The sequence below is a fragment of the Macaca mulatta genome, chromosome 2 (genome assembly GCF_049350105.2).
Source record: "Macaca mulatta isolate MMU2019108-1 chromosome 2, T2T-MMU8v2.0, whole genome shotgun sequence".
NCBI lineage: Eukaryota > Metazoa > Chordata > Mammalia > Primates > Cercopithecidae > Macaca > Macaca mulatta.
Window position 1 is genome coordinate 61,721,543 of NC_133407.1, and position 20,064 is coordinate 61,741,606.

Genomic DNA, 20,064 nt, shown 5'->3' on the forward strand with positions numbered 1-20,064 from the left:
TCGGCCTCCCGAGTAGCTGGGATTACAGGCGCCTGCCACCACACCCGGCTAATTTTTTGTATTTCTAGTAGAGACGGGGTTTCACTATGTTGGCCAAACTGGTCTCGAACTCCTGATCTCGTGATGCGCCCACCTCAGCCTCCCAAAGTGCTGGGATTATAGGCATGAGCCACCGCACCCAGCCAACCTTAATGTTTAATCATAAATTATTGTCTCTTCTTTAAGCCTCTCAACTCTCCATGTGATCATCATATATCTGATGACCAGTATTTGGTTAAAATACTGCATGTATTCACAGGATGTTACTACTTCTGTCTCCTTATATGTATAATCTCAATTCTAAAAATTTTTACAAATTTGTATTTTATACTTGGAAGTAGTTGGATTTATTAAAGGACATTGCTTTGTCCTATCCACTAGTGGAGTTCAAAGTGAATGTATTCTGTGTACAAGATGTGGATTAACTTTTTTATTGATGGAAAACATTCTCATTGTAGGAAATAAAACCACCTTGTTAAGCTTTTGGAAACAGTATTCAAGGTTACTACTTAAATACTTAAATATTTGTTTCAGACATACAGTCTGAGGTAGAGTCTTCGCCAAATTGTCACAACTTGACTAGTTAATATTCTGCCACGTATACCTCTCATTCTAAACATATTGTTAATAAAAGTAGCTTGAGAATACTCAGCTAAAATTTAAGTTACTGATTTTTCAAGGTCCCACTTTATTCTAAGACCCTGAATACCTACTGTGAAATTACCTACTGTAATTGTTCTTAGGAATATTTTAATATATAAATTTCTTATAAATGAACTTTGCAAATTATAAGATCATATTTGAAAGAATGACACTGTAAGCCTTGAGCTGAAAGGATTACTAAGGTATACTATTCATTTGGGGCATTCTTTGGTTCATGAGGTAAACACCACTGAATTAGGAGCCAGGGAACACAACATGATTAGGACATGGTTGCTTGGTCAAAAATGCTGTACAGTAGCATGTACCCACAAGATAATGCCTACTTGTGCCAATTAATATTGTAAATATCCACGTAAAAGGAGCGAAATATTTATAAAATATCAGGGGAGCATAATCATTTCCACAATTCTTTTGATATCAAAGGCTTCTGCCACACCAACACAACACTTTGAACTTCAAGACAATGGAAAAATAGAATTGCTTAATAGAAATGTAATTCATTCTTTAAGTATTTCTTCAGTTTCTACTATAGGCCCAACCCTGTGGGTTCTCGTTTAAATTTTTAGATGTCTTGGCCCCTACCCTCAAGAGACTTCTTTAAATGTTACATGCATTATTTCTAGTATCAAAACTTGGATCTTCTGGTCTATTTTCCTTATAGACCTCATTGAAACTAGGGAACATTTCTTTACGATCAAGAGAACCATAACCATCTGCTGGCTAAAGCTTTTGCCACTACCATGTATAATGGAAGGGAGGAATTTCCCTTAATGAATGAACCTGCCATGTCAGTTATCTGAGAACCTTATGTCATAGGTAATGCTTTTTATTTAGAAGCACAAGTATCTTTATTCTTACATAGATGAAAGAGAAGTGTAACTTAGGCAGAATAAGTGTATGTGTGTGTGTGTGTGAGAGAGAGAGAGAGAAAGAGTTTTAAAAACATTATTCTAAAGGGAGACATTACCAGCCCTTAAACACACGTACGTACGTACATACACTACGTTGAAATCATTCCCAAGTGACCTGGAATCAATCTAAGAGTTAAGACATCGCCGGGCGCGGTGGCTCAAGCCTGTAATCCCAGCACTTTGGGAGGCCGAGACGGGCGGATCACGAGGTCAGGAGATCGAGACCATCCTGGCTAACATGGTGAAACCCCATCTCTACTAAAAAATACAAAAAAAAAAAAAAAACTAGCCGGGCGAGGTGGCAGGCGCCTGTAGTCCCAGCTACTCGGGAGGCTGAGGCAGGAGAATGGCGGGAACCTGGGAGGCGGAGCTTGCAGTGAGCTGAGATCCGGCCACAGCACTCCAGCCTGGGCGACAGAGCGAGACTCCGTCTCAAAAAAAAAAAAAAAAAGAGTTAAGACATAAACACTTTTGAAGGGGAAGTAGGCAACAATTTATTTTTTCTAGCTCGTGATATATGCTACAGGTAAATAATGTAGAATAGAAAAAGTATGTTTGAGACCAAAGTTTATTCAGTTTGGCTGTGGTTTGTGTCAGCAATTCTAAAAGAGGTAGTATATAGTCATTATCATAGTAAGTAAAAGTACATTTTTCTTGACCTAAATGAAAATACATCCTCATGGAAAATCTGAAAAGTATAGAAAGTTTGGTAGCAGAAATAATACAACCCATTATTTTGATGTATTTTGTTTCAGATGTCCACATGTGGATTTTTATTTTCCAAAATTAGGACCACACTTTATGGTTAATTATTCAGTGCTTTTCTGCAACATATACCATGAACGTTTTCCTAGTCTTCAGATATTCACTAAAGCGTGACTTTAGAGTCTGCAAAATATTGCATCCTATGAACATACAAAGCATATTTCTCACATAAATATTTAACAACATTTTCAAATTATTACCTTAGACTCTTTCGTGTACATGAAATGACTAGCTTGTATAGTATGGGCTTTTTAAAACCTATTTCCAATTTATTTTCCTAGAAGAATGAAATGTTTATTTTCAAAAGAGAACATTATGAATGGGCTAAAATTTTTCATTTGAGAAGAAAAGCCTAGGTTAATTTTAAAAATGTTAAAACAACTCTGTGCTACCATAGAAGTTTTTTTAGCTTTGATCAAAGTGAATTCAAACTTGGACAAAAGAAACATTAAAGCCATATCTCCAAGCATCTGCTGTTCTGGGTAGACATGAATTAAACTCACTAGAAGTCTCAGCCAGATTTATTCCTGAATGGTTCAGACAGGTGCAAACACCAAACTATAGGCTCACTTTTGTTTAATGCATCTTCCAACAGGCAGTCATTTGTTCATGTCACTCAAATAAAATTTTTAGCATTTGCTGAACATATGCATATTCAAGCAAACATTTAAATATTCCCCTACCTCTATAAGAAAGAAAGAAAAACCTGGGCAAATTTTAAATGAGCCATATTTAGTTGATTAATTTTTAGCCCAATTATAATGCAATGAGAAAAATTGATTTACTAAATTTTGTTTCTGTAGAAAAGTAATAGTTGTTTAGCACTTCCTTATTCAAAGAACAAATTTAGTATTTCTTGAAATACTTTTCTTCATTGTAGTCAAATCACATCCACATATCTAAAGAAAAAGTTGACTGGTTTTCTTAAGTAAGTGTATATTAATGGAAACAAGCATTTTAGTCTGCATACTTTAATCATACTCTAAGCTGTAAATGTCCAGTGAGTTTGGAGCTCTAAGCAAAAGGACCTCCTTTTGAAATGCCTATTTTAAAACATCAGATCGTATGAAATCCTTTAACCTCATGCAGTTATATTTATTATGAAATATTTCAAACATACTGTAAAGGTGTAACAAATACTTTAGAATAATCTGTTTTTTTGAGGTAGGAGTTAGAAAATGTTGCATAGGTAACTCATTTATGCATCTTAGAACTACTTGAAACTCTGTATCTTCAAATAGAAAGTAGAGTGGGGAAGAGGGAGGGGGAGAGCATTAGGAAAAATGGCTAATGCATACTGGACTTAATACCTAGATGATGGGTTGATAGGTGTAGCAAACCACCGTGGCACATGTTCACCTATGTAACAAACCTGCACATCCTGCATATGTACCCTGGAACTTAAAAAAAAAAAAAAAAGGAAAAAGAAAAGATTTTGTGAGGTGGAAAAAAAAAGTAAAGTGATACATACACCAAATTTTGAATTCTTAATTTTAAAGTAACTTTTGTTCTTCGTGATTTGATTTTGGAAAACACATAACAACTCCCTTTCTGCCTTCTAGTGTGTTAAAACATGAGCTGCTCAGTGTGTACTATTGATCTGTACACACCGAGATTATAAATCAAAATTAATTTTTAAATTGTCACAACTTCTTCATAGTGCTCATTGCATATAATTCTGCTAGAATAGTGATTCTCAAACTTTTAACAAGTAGGAAATCTAGGAATGATAGTCTTAAATTTCCTTTGCCCCTCAAGACAAAAATTCATATTAAAAATCCTACAAGAGTCTGGTATGTGACTGGGCACAGTTGCTCACATCTGTAATCCCAGCACTTTGGGAGGCTGAAATGGGCAGATTGCTTGAGCCCAGGAGTTCAAGACCAACGTGAGCAACATGTCAAAATCCTGTCTCTACAAAAAAAAAAAAAAAAAAAAAAAAATTTCCAGGAATAGCTGTGCATGCCTGTAGTCCCAGCTAAGGAGGCTGAAGTGGGAGGATCGATTGAGCTTGGGAGGTCAAGGCTGCAGTGAGCCATGAACATGCCACTGCACTCCAGCTGACAGAATGAAACTCTGTCTCAAAATAATAATAATAATAATATTCAATGTAAGAAGCTTAAGGTTACCACTTCATGCTAGTAACAAATTAAAAACTGAACAACCTGAGAAAACAACAACTTTTCTTATATCTAGCAGAGAAATGAAGTCACTGGGCAAATCTCTGCCCCCATAATTGAAGATAGGCAGATCCAGAGAATCACAACTTAACTGATGCAGAAACCTCCTCAGGAACCAGTGTGAGGGTAGTAGGAAAACCTGACCTGTAGTTGACAAATTACTGGAGACTCAGAGTGGACAAGTGTCAGAGTTAAAAACTCCATGGTCCCTCATAATTTTGTGGGTTTTATCTGCAGGAGCTCTACCACGTTCTCACAGTGAATATTGGAGAATATCTTCTCATGCTTCCAGCAGAACAGAGGGGGATGGAAAGTAACCATTAAATATGCCAGAGCGTTCTGTTTTTCTTAGCAAGGCCTGCAGTCAAGAGAAACTTTTTTACCAAAGCCCAGTCTACCTGAGGGAAGGGAAATACCCAACTCCAGCTCCTCCAGCCATCTGATCACACTGGAGGAGGACTAAGGCATACTGCTGAGGTTTACCACCCAAGGTCAGGCTAAGCAAAAGACTGTGAGTTAATCTTATGCCTACAGAACACTTTGCCTCCCCCAGCACCTTATCACTACATTACTAAAGGTCTATTTACTGCAGTTCCCTTTACCCAGTAACTATGTACTACTTCCAACAAAAAATTACGAGGCATACTAAAAGGCAAAAAAAACAGTTTGAAGAAACTGAACAAGTATCCAAACCATATTTCTAGCAAGGAATATTGGAATTATCAGACCAGGAATGTTTTTAAACTATGATTAATATGCTAAGGGCTTTAATGGGAAAAGCAGACAACATGCCAGAACAGATATAAGCAGAGAAATGGAAATTGTAAAAATAAAATAAAATGCTAGAGACTAAAAACATTGTAACAGAAGTGCAGTGTGTGGTGACTCTCGGCTGTAATCCCAACACTTTGGGAGGCCAAGGCAGATGGATCACCTGAGGTCAGGAGTTCAAGACCAGCCTGATCAACATGGCAAAATCCTGTCTCTATTAAAAATACAAAAATTAGCCAGGTGTGGTGGCGCATGCCTGTAATCCCAGCTACTCGGGAGGCTGAAGCAGGAGAATTGCTTGAACCCAGGAGGCAGAGGTTGCAGTGAGCCGAGATCGTGCCATTGCACTCCAGCCTGGGCAACAGAGGGAAACTCTGTGTCCAAAAAAAAAGGGTAAAAGAAATGAAGGATTCCTTTTATGGGCTTATCAGTGGACTATGAACAGCTTAGGAGAGAATCTCTGAGCTTGGGGATATGACAGTAGAAACTTCCAAAACTGAAAATCAGAGAGAAAAAAAGACTGAAAAAAAACCCCACAGTATCCAAGAACTGTAAGGCAACCACGAAAAGTGTAACAGGTGTAATGGGAGTACCAGAGTACAAAGGAACAGGAGCAATATCTGAAGAAATGAAGACTAAGAATTAGCGCCAAATTAATATCATACACCAAACCACAGATGTCAGAAGTTTAGAGAACACCAAGCAGAATAAATGCAAAACAAACAAAAAACAACTAAGCCTAGGCATGTCATATTTAAACTGTAGAAAATCAAAATTAAAGAAGAAATCTTGAAAGAAGCTGGGGGGGGGGGCGGTGGAAAAACCTGTAGAAGAGCAAAGAAAATAATTATGTCTGACTTCTCTTCAGAAACCATGCAAGCAAGAGGAGAATGGCATGAAATATATAAAGTGTTGAGAGGGGGAAAAAAAAAAACTCACTAACCTAGAATTCTGTACCCTGCAAAATTATCCTTTAAAAGTCAAGAAGAAATAGACTTTCTCAGACAAACAAAAATTTGGTGAATTTGTTGACAGTAGACCTACCTTGCAAGAAATGTTAAAAGAAGTTCTTCAGAGAGAAGGAAAATCATACGAGTCAGAAACTCTGATGTACATAAAGAAAGCAAGAGCATCAGAGAATAAGTTAAGGTAAAATGAACACGTTTATTTTTCTTATTCCTAATGGATCTAATAGAGAACAGTTTGTTCAAATAATAATAGGCACACACACATTTAATGGATGGAATGCCAATCTACGTCTTATAGTCTTCTTCCCTTTCCCCCAACTGTATCTCCCTTCCGGCCTTAAGTCTGCTCAGTAATTTCCAGCAGCAAAATGTTCTTTTCTCCTTTGTGTTGCTAGTTTAAAGCAGTAGTTGAAAATGACTGTATATGACAGGGGAAGAACTAATTTGCAGTCACTCCACTCTTCCCCTCACTTCCCTTTTGGATGATAGATTATTGCCCGCAGGTGCTATTTTGCTGCAGGGAATCTGAGAAATGAAGGAATCAACAGAAAGGATAATGTGAGGACACATGGAGATGGTCACCATCTGCAGGTCAAGGAGAGAAGAGGCCTCAAGAGAAACCAACTCTGCTGACACTTTGATCTCAGACTTCCAGCCTCCAGAACTGTGAGACAATAAATGTTGTTTAAAAAAAAATAAAGGGAAAGAAACAAAGGGAAAAACAAGAAAATTAGCTAGAGAAGCTAATTTGATAGAAAAAAGATGTAAGTCTATTCGCCCTTATAATATAAGAGTTTGGGAAGCATGTAAAAGCAGGAAAGCTACTTAAAAAAAAAAAAAGGGCAATGCGAGGTCTGAGAGACAGAGATGGAAAATGGAAGTCTCAGATACTGAAGCAAACTGTAGGACCAAGTACACATACAGCTACTCCCCCCAGTTCATATCTATGGAAGTAGCTTTACTTTTATTCATTTCCTAACATTCATTAATTTATTTTATTCTAAATATATTATTTCAGACATTTTATAAAAACTGACACCATGAAAGACAGAAGCTATGCTAACCAAACAGAAGAACCAACACTTAAGGAATCAAAGTTAATGAAAAAAAGAAGATTATAGAAAACAGTGTAATTAAAATCTTGAGGAGACTTTTCATTTCTACTGTGACCAACAGAGCTCCAACTGGACCAGCTGTCTTGCAGTTAACTTTATAAGCCCAGGATGAAATACAAAAACAACTTACTGGAGAAGACACTAGAGAATGACCAAAAAGCAGATACTTGCTGGAGAGGTCTCAACAGTTGAACAAAAGGAAAGTTACAAGTCTAGCCTAAAGGCAGGCCCCGTCTCTTACATGTAGAGTGACTAGAACTGTTTGAAGACCTTTAAAGTCTTTTTGACCTAACAACCAAAGACAGAGTTCAGTATAACCACAGTCACTGGAAAGGGAGGGAGAGGAGTCCCCAAAAGGAGAAAGCCAGAGAAGATTAAGCACCAAATACTGTGAATAAATTCTGTACAAATTTCTGTCTAAGGCTTAACCACATACACATAAGACAGACTCAGAGCAGTTCAGCTAATAAGGATAAATGAACTAAATGGAGATTTGAGCTACCACACGAGAGACAGAATTTGACCTTTAAGGACAACCAGATTAATTACCTACTTTAAAAAAAACAACACTCTGGGCCGGGCGCGGTGGCTCAAGCCTGTAATCCCAGCACTTTGGGAGGCCGAGACGGGCGGATCACGAGGTCAGGAGATTGAGACCAACCTGGCTAACACAGTGAAACCCTGTCTCTACTAAAAAATACAAAAAATTAGCCGGGCGTGGTGGCGGTGCCTGTAGTCCCAGTCACTTAGGAGGCTGAGGCAGGAGAATGGCATAAACCCGGGAGGCAGAGGTTGCAGAGAGCTGAGATCCGGCCATTGCACTCCAGCCCGGGCGACAGAGCAAGACTCCGTCTCAAAAAAAAAAAAAAAAAAAAAAAAAAAAAAAAAAACCACTCTGGAGGAATATATCAAAATCCAGACCCTATACAACATAATATCCACAATGTATGGGTACAACCCAAAATTACTTAACAGGAAAATGTCACCCATTCTCCAGATTAAAAAATAAGACACTTATCCTAAAAAGACCCATATGTTAGAATTAAAAGACAAGAATTTTAAAGCAGTTGTTATAATTTTGCCCAGTGAAGTAAAGGAAAATATGCTTGCAAGGAATGAAAGGATATCGAATCTCCATAGAGAAAGAGAAAGTGTGTGTGTGTGTGTGTGTGTTTATGTATACTTTTTTAGGTATATACCCCCCCACCCATAGAAAGTCTAACAGGAATGTCCAGTCTTTTGGCTTCTCTGGACCACATTGGAAGAACTGTCTTGGGCCACACAGAAAATACACTTAATACTAATGATAGCTAATGAGCTGAAAAACAAAATCTCATAAAGTTTTAAGAAAGTTTATGAATTTGGCTTGGGCCGTATTCAAAGCTGTCCTGGGCAGCATGTGACCCACAGGCCACAGATTAGACAAGCTTGGTCTAGAATAATACAATATTTGAAAGAGAAAATTCACTGGATAGGCTTAACAGCAAAATGGAGATGACAGGTGAGTCATTAAAATTGAAGACAGATAAATGAAAGTTAATCTGAAAACCAGAAAAAAATTGGGGGAAAACTCTTTAGAAATCTATATGAAAATATTGAAATGTCTAATGTTTGTGTAATTGGAGAAGAGGGAGAGAAATGGCATAAAATTAGTTGAAAAATAATAATGGAAATTACCCAGTATGGTAAAAGATAAAACTCTGAAGAATTAAGAAGGTGTAAGTAAACCTAAGCTGAATAAATATGAAGAAAACCATGCTTAAGTTCATCATAGTCAAACCTCTGAAAGCAAATGATAAAAAGAACAATCTTGAAAACAGTCAGATAATATGATACATTGACTGGATACAAGACGAAAACATTTGAATTACCTTTGACTTATCACCAAAAGCAAGAGGCCAGTAGATAAAGCAATAACATCTGCAGAAAGAAAAACAAACAAACAAAAAAAACTGTCAACCTGGGTTTATCTCGTGAAAATTTCCTTTAAGAATTATGAATGAAATAAAATATTTTCAGGTAAAAGAAAACAGAGAATTTATTGCAATCATATCTACAGAACAAGAAATGTTAAAGTTGTTCTTCAGTGAAGGGAAATTAGATAGCAATTTGGACATTAAAGAAGGAAAGAACAACCTTGAAAATGTTAAATATGTGAATATATATGAAATATCTTGCCCGGTGTGGTGGCTCACACCTGTAATCCCAGCTCTTTGGGAGGCCAAGATGGATGAATTGCTTGAGCCCAGGAGTTCAAGACCAGCCTAAGCAACATAGTGGTACCCATCTCTACAAAAAATACAAAAATTAGCCAGGCACAGTCATGTACATCTGTAGTTTCAGCTACTCAGGAGGCTGAGGTGGGAGGATCACTTGAGCCTGGGTGTTTAAGGTTGCAGTGAGTCGAGATCATGCCACTGCTCTCCATCCTGGGCGACAGAGCAAGACTCTGCCTCAAAAAAAAGAAAAAAAGAAAAAAGAAAAGATCTTGCTGTAGCTCAGATGTTTGACCCTCAAAATGTCATGTTGGAATCTGATCCCTAATGTTGGTAGTGGGAGCAAATGAGAGGTGTTTGGGACATGGGAGGGTGGATCCTTCATTAATAGATTAATACCTTCCCTGGGGGCTAGGGTGAGGTAATAAGTGAGTTCTCACTTTATTGCTTCCCCAGAGAGCTGGTTGTTAAAAAGAGCCTTTTACCTCTCCAACCCTCTCTTGCTTCCACTCTTATCATGTGATCTCTGCACATACTGGCTCCCCTTCACCTTCCTCCATAAGTGGAAGCATCCTGAAGCTCTCATCAGAAGATGATGCTGGCTCCATGCTTCTTCTCAGTCTTCAGAACCAGGACCCAAATAAACCTCTTTTCTTTGTAAATTACGCAGCCTCAGGTATTCCTCTATAACAACACAAAAATTAACTAAGACATATCTTCAGAGTTGGGAGACGATATTATCTTTAGAGATGTCAGAGGGTAGTGCAGCCATTTAACGAAGAACCAGAGATACAGAAAATTAAATTTGTTTAGAAAATGAGTTAAGCAGAATGTTCACAAGCAACGAGTAAATTAATAAGCTTGGAAATTGAGCCAAGGTATTTCTTCCAACATTCAACACAGAATCACAGAAGATGAGAAAAATATGCTTTAAGAAAAGTTTGACAAGGAAGGCAAACAGATAGAAACAAGGTAATAGTAAATACCCAAGGAAGTAATTTAAGAACAATTTCTAGAATTAATGAAAGACTGAACTGTTTTGGAACTCAGATTGAAAAGAGCAATTTAAGCCAGGCGTGGTGGCTCATGCCTGTAATCCCAACACTTTGGGATGCTGAGGTGGGTGGATTGCCTAAGGTCAAGAGTTAGAGACCAGCCAGGCCAACATAGTAAAACCCATCTCTACTAAAAATACAAAAAAAATTTGTATGGCATGGTGGCAGATGCCTGTAATCCCAGCTACTAGGGAGGCTGAGGCAGGAGAATTGCTTAAACCTGGGAGGCGGAGTTTGCAGTGAGCCAAGATTGTGCCATTGTACTCCAGCCTGAGCAGCAAGAGTGAAACTTCGTCTCAAAAAAAAAAAAAAAAAGAGAAAGAAAAAAGGGCAATTTGGTGGTTGTTGGGATAATTTTTTTAAATCTACACTTGGCGCATGAAAATGCAATTTTGATACATTTAAATATATATAAACAAAATAACCATAAAGCATCCAGAGAGTAGATGTCTTAGAAAGAATGAGAACTAGATTGTCATCAGACTTCTGTTTAGCTACACTAGATGTAGGAGGATGATGGAGCAATATTATCAAAATACTGAGAGAAAATAATGGAGATTTATATACCCAAGCAAGCCATTGTTTAAGTTTGAGTATGAAATGAATTTAGACGTAAGATACTAATTTGTGTACAAATTACTAGATGTTAGAATCCAGGAAGGAAATAATAAGATACAAGAAGCAGTGGTAATTCAGAAGTAAACCATCCTCAACTTTTCTTGATGGAAAGAGACTTAACTCTAGAGCGCTATCTCTTCCCCTATTCTTTCAATGGAATTGTTTTTTCACCATTTTTCCATTCCTTGGAGCTAGCACAGGACAGATTAAAAACCCCAAATAGCTCATACCTGAAGTTTTGAACCTGAATGACTTGGAGTATAATGGTTGTGCCTTTAATAGAAATAGAGACATGAAAAGGAAAAGCTGACTAAGGAAAAAATGTGGAAATATAATAAGGTTTCGAGTTACTAGAATGTAAAAAGGCAAATATTTAATCATAGCTTTATCATTACTTGTAATTTATATTCTGAGTACTTGGGAAAGTATGTCAACTTCTTGGCCAATAGGACATTGAAAATTAGCTTTAGACCTCCAAAGTTCAGGGCGTTATCCCCACTACCTGGAACTGTGCCTTTTATATATGTGTTCATTAAGTATTTGTTAAATAAAGGAGACAGTTTGCATTAAAACAAGAAGAAATTGAATGCAGATTCCTGACAATATTGTTGAATAGATTGAATGCTTGCTAAAATGGAGATTAATGGGCCATGCTTAGTGTATACTGAATCAAAATTCCAGGTGTATGTCTCAGAAATCTGTAATTTTAATAAGTACCTCTAGTGATTTTTTTTTTTTTTTTTGAGAGGGAGTCTCGCGCTGTCGCCCGGGCTGGAGTGTAGTGGCCGGATCTCAGCTCACTGCAAGCTCCGCCTCCCGGGTTTACGCCATTCTCCTGCCTCAGCCTCCCGAGTAGCTGGGACTACAGGCGCCCGCCACCTCGCCCGGCTATTTTTTTTTTTTGTATTTTTTAGTAGAGACGGGGTTTCACTGCGTTAGCCAGGATGGCCTCGATCTCCTGACCTCGTGATCCGCCCGTCTCGGCCTCCCAAAGTGCTGGGATTACAGGCATGAGCCACCGCGCCCGGCCAACCTCTAGTGATTTTTTAAGCATGTTCAAGTTGAAGTAGTCCTTAGAGGACAGGGAAGAGAAGAGAAGAGATAACGGATTAAAACTGGAGAAAGCATGTCTTTAGGGGGCAGTACTTTCAACATTTTAATGTCATTCATTTTTAAAAGATGTTTGCCCATGTACTTGGGGTTCAAGAAGGGACAGACACTGATGGGAGCTTAAGTAACCAGCTCCAGGGCTCAGTCCTCACTGGCTACCCCAAGATGAGAGTATCAACATTTTGAGACACCAGACACCTATCTGTAACACTCAGAAGCTCTGTAAAGGGCAAGAAGGAAAAGGAACGATTAAGAAGTTTATCAGTCAGAGTTCAAAGTTAGAGATACATCAAAGTTAGAGATACATGCTGCTGAAATTCAAGGAGGAAGAGGAATGACCTTTGGGTTTCAGTAGTTGGAAGGTCAAGGGAATCCTTGCAGTTTTAATGCACAGGTGAAGGGAAGGAAAAAGGCATCATCACGTCATTCTGACTCATGCCTCTTTCTTCCAGATTTAAAGGATCTTTAATTAAAGGAGCCCTCTTGGATAATCAAGGCTAATCAAAGTTACCAGAACAACAATCTTAATTACATCTGTAATGTTAATTCCCCCTTACCATGTAATGTAACATATTCACAGGTTCTGGGGATTAGGACATAGACATCTTTAGGGGAACCATTCTGCTTACCACAGATATGTTCCTTAAAAATAACAGTATTTAAAGCAATTTCTAGAAAAACCATCCAGCTCTTACTGCCCAGTCTACATAGTTTCAGAAGTTGGAAGTGCTGTTAAAATACAGCTTTTTATTAACCTGGCACTATTATGTTGAATGGTATGTCTGTGAATGATGATTAAGAGTGATAGCGTGAAGAATACAAGCTTGAATTAGGACAAGTCAAAAAAAGATACTGAAAGCATCAGCACTTGAAGAAGTATCCACCCCAGTGGCAGCATTCTCTCTATACTAATGGGCTGATTTGTAACTATTATTTCCTGTTGTAATTCAAGGAAATGTTTGAGTTTTTTTCTGAGACTATTGAAAGATTACAAAATTAAATAAATAATCAGAATTTATGACATCTATGCCAAGGAGAACTGTTTTAATCTAGCGAAGAAAGGCTTCTCATATACATTCCCTCCCTCTTCCCAAAACTTTCCTGTTACGCAAGCTATTATCTTTTTCCCTTTAGCACTGAAAAATCTTCAAATAGTCATCTGTATGTGTCTTTTACTTCCTTGTAGCTCATTCACTTATTTCTTTACAAATTTTAAAATAATTATGTTGATTAATGTACCTTCTGAATTTCCTGTCTGAAAGTTTGTTATCTTAATATCATCTGATATCAGTATTTGTTTATGGCATGTTGCAAAATATACTGATATTGTTGAACTTAATTTTAATTAAGAATATTATAAACTTGATTATATGTGTCTCTGGTAAGCTAATGAACCCACAAATTTATGTGTGGTAAACAGCTACTAAGATAGCTTCCAGTGATCCCCACTCCCTGGTATTCATGCCTTTGTGTAATCTCCCCTTGAACATGGGCTAGGACTTACTAATTTGTTTCTAATAAACAGAATACAAAAGAAGAGATAAGATGTCACTCCCAAAATTACATTTTTAAAAGAGCATGGCTTGGCCAGGCACGGTGGCTCATGCCTGTAATCCCAACACTTTGGGAGGTCGAGGCGGGCAGATCACGAGGTCAGAAGATCGAGACCATCCTGGCTAACACAGTGAAACCCCGTCTCTACTAAAAATACAAAAAAATTAGCCAGGCGTGGCGGCGTGTGCCTGTAGTCCCAGCTGCTGGGGACGCTGAGTCAGGAGAATGGCATGAATCTGGGAGGCAGAGCTTGCAGTGAGCTGAGATCGCGCCACTGCACTCCAGCCTGGGTGACAGAGCAAGACTCTGTCTCTAAATAAATAAATAAATAAAGCGCATGACTTCTGTCTTAGGTGTTCTCTCACACATGGTGGCTTATGCTGGAGAAAGCAGTTACTATAATGTAAAGCAGCACTGTGGAGAGGCCCACCTGAATGAGCTTAGAAGCACATTTTTGACACTAGCCAACAGCCATGTGAAGGAACTTGGAAATAGATTCTCCACCAGTCAAGACTTGAGATGACTAAAGCCTCAACTGATAACTTCATTGCAGCCTACAGAGAGGCCCTGAGTCAGAACTACCCACTTAAACTGCTCCTGATTCCTAATCAATAGAAATTGTGACATAACAAATGTTATTTTAAGCTAAGTTACAACAGCAATAGATAACTAATACAAGGATAACACATTTAAAACTGCCCTCATTCTAAGTCATCAGTTTTGATGGTTTCATCTAAAGACAGGAAAATGAACTACAAATCTACAAAAAGTTTATACATCTGTTTCTGCATCATAAGAAACAGATATTTATAGATATTTGCAAAATTTTGAGACCACATTCAGGATGGCCTCAATTAAGACATAAGCTTCTATGGCATAAACCTCATTTGAAGGTGTAGTTTCTCAGACATACAGGTGGTCTTACTCTGCAGCAGCTGAAACTGAAGCACAAGAAGCCCTTGGAACTATTGTCAGGACATGTAAGTCCCATGTACTAAAATACTTGGGCCAGAGAAAACCAAGTATAGTTTAAATAGGAGTTTCCCCTCCCCTGAAATCAAAAGCCACTAAGGAAGAACTTCAAGACTGCAGGTATTGGTTGCAGTGGAGATTTTTCTCTGTAGAAAGCACCAAGGTGAGCCTTTAATTAAGAATAGTTAGTAATTTTGCCAAGAAATGGTAGGGGGGACCATCTGATATATAGGATGGTTCAAATTCCATAAACATTATTTATTTATTTATTTTTAATGTTTTTTGTTTTTTGAGATGGAGTCTCACCCTGTTGCCCAGGCTGGAGTGCAGTGGTGCGATCTTGGCTCATCACAACCTCTGCCTCCTGGGTTCAAGTGATTTTCCTGCCTCAGCCTCCCAAGTAGCTAGGATTACAGGCACCTGCCACCACACCTAGCTAATTTTTGTACTTTTAGTAGAGACGGGGTTTCACCATGTTGGCCAGGCTGGTCTCAAACTCTTGACCTCGTGATCCGTCCATCTCGGCCTCCCAAAGTGCTGAGATTATAGGCGTGAGTCACCGCACCCAGCCCTCCATAAACATTTATAATGTATACTGTGTGTCAAGCACAGAGGTTGGTAATATGAATGAAGATACAGTTCCTAGTCTAGAAGAACTTATACTCTAAAAGAGGAGTGAGACTTTTGTATATTTTAAAATTAAAATTTAAGAACTTGCATTAGTTTCCTATTGCTGCTATAACAAATTACCACATCTTTAGAGACTTAAAACAACAAATTGTCTTATGGTGAAGATCAGAAGTCCAAAATGGGTTTCCCTGGGCTAAAATCAAGGTGTTGGCAGGGCTACATTCCTTCTGGAGTTTCTAGGGGTGAATCTGTTTCCTTGTCTTTTCTAGCGTCTAGAGACTGCTGTGTTCCTTGGCTTTTGGCCTCTTCCTCCATTTTAAAAGCCAGCAGTGTAACATCTTCTGATTATGACACTACTATCTCCTTCTCATAAGGATCCTTGTGATTACCTTGGGTCCATTGGGATAATCCAGGATAATCTTCCCGTCTCAAAATCCTTAATCACATTAGCAAAATGTGGTAAAAACTGAAGGCCTAACAAAGATTCATGGTTGTTTGGCTGAATACATTCATGTTAAGAGAATGAAAAAGGCAAGTCCAAGACTGGGAAAAATTTAAAACCTGTATCTGATAAAAGTCTGTGTCCAGAATATATAAAGAAGTCTTATAACGTGATTTTTAAAAACGGGGAAAGTATTTGAAAAGACAGTTCTATCAAAGAACATATATGAATGACAAATAATACAAAATAAAACCACAATGAGATGTTATGACACTACGACTCAAATGGCTACGGTTAAACATCTGACTATCCCACATTTCAGCAAGAATGCAGTGCAACTGTAACTCTCAGTTCACAGTTTTTATAAAATTTACATACTCTTCTAATACAGGCCAGCAGTCCTTGCTCTTAGGTGTTTACTTAAGACAAATTAAATATACACAAAGACTAGTACATAAATATTCATAGTAGCTTTATTCATAGTAGCCAAAAACTAAAGACAGTTTTGTGATTATGATATTGATATATGTATGAACTTAGCAATAAAACTGAATGAACTGAAATAGGGAACAACATGGATGAATTACAGAAGCATTATGCTAAGGGAAAGAAGCTAGACACAAAAGATGACATACTATGTGATTCCATTTTATGAATTCTGGAAAAGACCAAACTATAATGACAGAAAGCCTATTCGTGGTAACTGGGGCTCGGAGCAGGTAATTATCTGCAAAGAGACGAGGGAACTTTTTGGAATGATGGAAATGTTCTACATCTTAATTATGGTGGAGGTTATGACTGCACTTTTTAAAATTCATCAAACTGTACAACTAAAATTGGTAAATTTCATTGAATGTAATGAAACAAGGCTGAATGAAAACATCTGTCTATACACACAAGCACAAATCCAGTTAAGCAGTTTGCTAATCTTAAACTCACACTTGGAACAATTATACTTTTTTTAACCTCCAAGGTAATGTATGAGTAAATCTGAGGTCTTTTGGAATAGGTTTATGTATATAAATACTATGAAATTCAGAGGAAAAGCTCTTTCTACTTGGACTTACGAGCAGAAGACAGAATTTTTAAGCTTCGTCTGAGCTGGAGCTACAAGGAAAATTCCTCTTTTTTTTTTTTTGAGACAGAGTCTGGCTCTGTCACCCAGGCTGGAGTGCAGTGGTGTGATCTTGGCTCACTGCAACTTTTGCCTCCCAGGTTCGAGCGATTCTCCTGCCTCAGCCTCCCGAGTAGCTGGGATTATGGGTGTATGCTACCACGCCCAGCTAATTTTTGTGTTTTTAGTAGAGACGGGGTTTTACCATGTTGGCCAGGCTGGTCTTGAACTCCTGACCTCAAGCAGTCCACTTGCCTCAGCCTCCCAAAGTGCTGAGATTACAAGCATGAGGCACCATGCCTGGCCAAGAAAATTTTTAAAAAAACTTTCTAGCTGCTTTATGATGACATCAGAGGATTGAAATTAGAAGGGGGAAGGGTGACCTAAGAAGAATGTAACTGAAGTGGAGAATCTAAAAGGAGGCCAGACTATTGGAGAGGGGATTCCATTGGACTGCAGGAAAGCATAAGATTGCCTTGGTAAAGTGAGCTTCAATCATGGTGTACCTTAAGTTCTAGAATAAGGAATAAGGAATTGATGAGTGGGTCAGTAACTGTCCAACTGGAACAAAGTTGGAAAACCATTGTGATAAAGTAAAAAAAAAAAAAAATAGGTTCTTGAATGAGACTTGTGACAAAAGGGTAAACATCAGATTATAGAGTGTTGATATTTATTTTTATGCAGTATGGGATAAAGGTGTAGTTTTTATTATGCTTTAAATGAATTATATTGGATAAAAACAGGTTTTCATTAATTTTATTTATAACTACAGATGTTTCTCAACTTATGAGAAGATTACATTCCAATGAACCCATCGCAAATTGAAAATATTATACATCAAAATGCATTTAATACACTTAACCTACCGAGTATCATCAGAACATATACATTAGTTTACAGTTGGGCAACATCATCTAACATAAAGCCTACTTTATTATAAAGTGTTGAATATCTCATGTAATTTATTGAGTACTATACTGAAAGTGAAAACCAGCATGGCTGTATGGATCCTTGAAGTGCTGTTTCTACTGAATGTGTAGTGCTTTCATACCACAGTAAAGTCAAAAAACCTTAACTTGAACCATTGTAAGTAGGGAACCATCTAATAGTGGATCTTTATGAGATAATTCTATTTTTGTATAAAATAGAATTCTCTTCTACTCTTCTTGTATCTAACAAACATGTTAGCCCAAAATAATTCTTTGTAGTATTTAACTGCCTGCTTACTATTTAAATTCCAACACTGAATCTTTCATGATTATGTATATTTTCAACAGTGAGTCCATTCTTGCACACCGAGAAAATATGCCACAGATGATGAGAAGTTTATCTGAACCCTTTGGAAGAGACTTGCTCAGTATCCCTGATGGTAGAGGGAGAGCTCGTAATCATAGAGGACATAATGATGAAGATTCTTTGACTGTAAGTTCTTTTTTTTAAGACAGTTAGTGAGAAGACCCTGTAGGAATTTGAAGAAAATTATTACAGAAGTATATATGTATAATGATAGGATATGACTAATATTCTTGTTGTAGAAATCACTATTATATTAAAGGGGGGAACTTTGGAAAGGTGAATTCTTGAACAGTGACTTGTCAGCTATATAGAATTCCACTGTGCTAACCAAAACTTTTAGGTCCATAGGGTTATATATTAGAAGCAAAACTTAAACCATTATTTTTTATATTTATGTGTATGTTTCTCACCTTATAATTTCCTCCAATATCTGAAATGAGAACAGGCAAGGAAATATCCTTTCTCTCCCATACTCATTGTTTTAATACTTGAAAATCGTATCAAAAGCTACAAAGGATTGTCTTTATTGGACCAGGAAACACTAATCTTCTATAATCTTACCTCTGGACCTTCAAAGCTTAGATTAACCTTTAATTGTTTCTCGAAAGCCTTACAACTGAAATATATTTTCATATGTCTTGGCTTAGAGCAAAGCTAGAGGTTACAAACATACTCAACTAAAATTTTTTAAAAAACAGGATATTTATATATCATAACCATATTCTTTTTTCCCTTTTTTTTTTCTGTTGCTTTTTCAGCCTCAGGAATAATAGTTCTAAGATAACAAGCCTTCAGGGGTTTCTATAAAGATGAATCTCAGCAATTGAAATGTAGATATTTGAAACTCAGTAAACATTTAATTGGTAAATTGAGAAACTTCTGTATAGTAAATGTCATAATCAAAATGAATTGGATATTATTTTTCCAGGCAATGAGTTGTTCTCTTGTACCTTTTGGCAGTTTTGGTGGTATGGTTCGTATCCTAAGACACAAATCATTTTAGCAATATTTTCTGACAAATATTTATTTTTCATTAACTCAAGCGGACTAAATTGGCCTGCAGCCTCACTTTCATAATGGCTTTTTAATATTTGTACTGAAAACCTCTGTTTCAAGTATCAAACTTACCTTAAAAAGTTTAAGCACATGTTTCCTGAAGTAAGTCATTTCAACATATATAAAATTCATCTTCAAAAATAAGAAGTAGATTTTATTGGATGAATATTTGCTTGATTTACAAAAGGGATCCTCATAGTTGTGTTTGAAAGTTGAGGACTTCCACATGCTTATGATTACTTTCCAAAAGATTTTTTAAAAAGTACTAAACTGTAGATAGATAAGCACAACATTTGGAAAAACACAGATTGACTGCTTTCTCTAGGATTTTGTTGCCACCTTGCCTGTGCAGCTTTTTCTTGTCTGTATTTAAGAATGGCTGCTGTGCAGCCAGCATTTCTATCACCTGTTTCTTAGGGTTTTTGTGCTGTGTCTGTGATGCTAGCTTCCAACACACTAAAAGCATTCTGGGGAGTAGCAGAAAATAACATGAATTTGGAACATTTGTATCTACAGTCTCATGAAACGAGTTTTTTTTTTTTTACTTATTATTTTGTGCTACAATTGAATCATTTGTTTCTTTGAAGTT

General features: G+C 37.3%; 1 protein-coding gene across 3 annotated transcripts in view; it reads left to right on the forward strand.

The window, feature by feature from the left end:
* Positions 1–20,064, forward strand: part of MLF1 (myeloid leukemia factor 1) — a 37,190-nt gene that overhangs the window by 5,546 nt on the left and 11,580 nt on the right. For 2 of the 3 annotated variants that reach the window (NM_001261200.1, XM_077990525.1), the window contains 1 exon segment: positions 18,401–18,545. In NM_001261200.1, the coding sequence (NP_001248129.1) occupies positions 18,401–18,545 (145 nt within the window). 3 annotated transcript variants of the gene reach the window in all.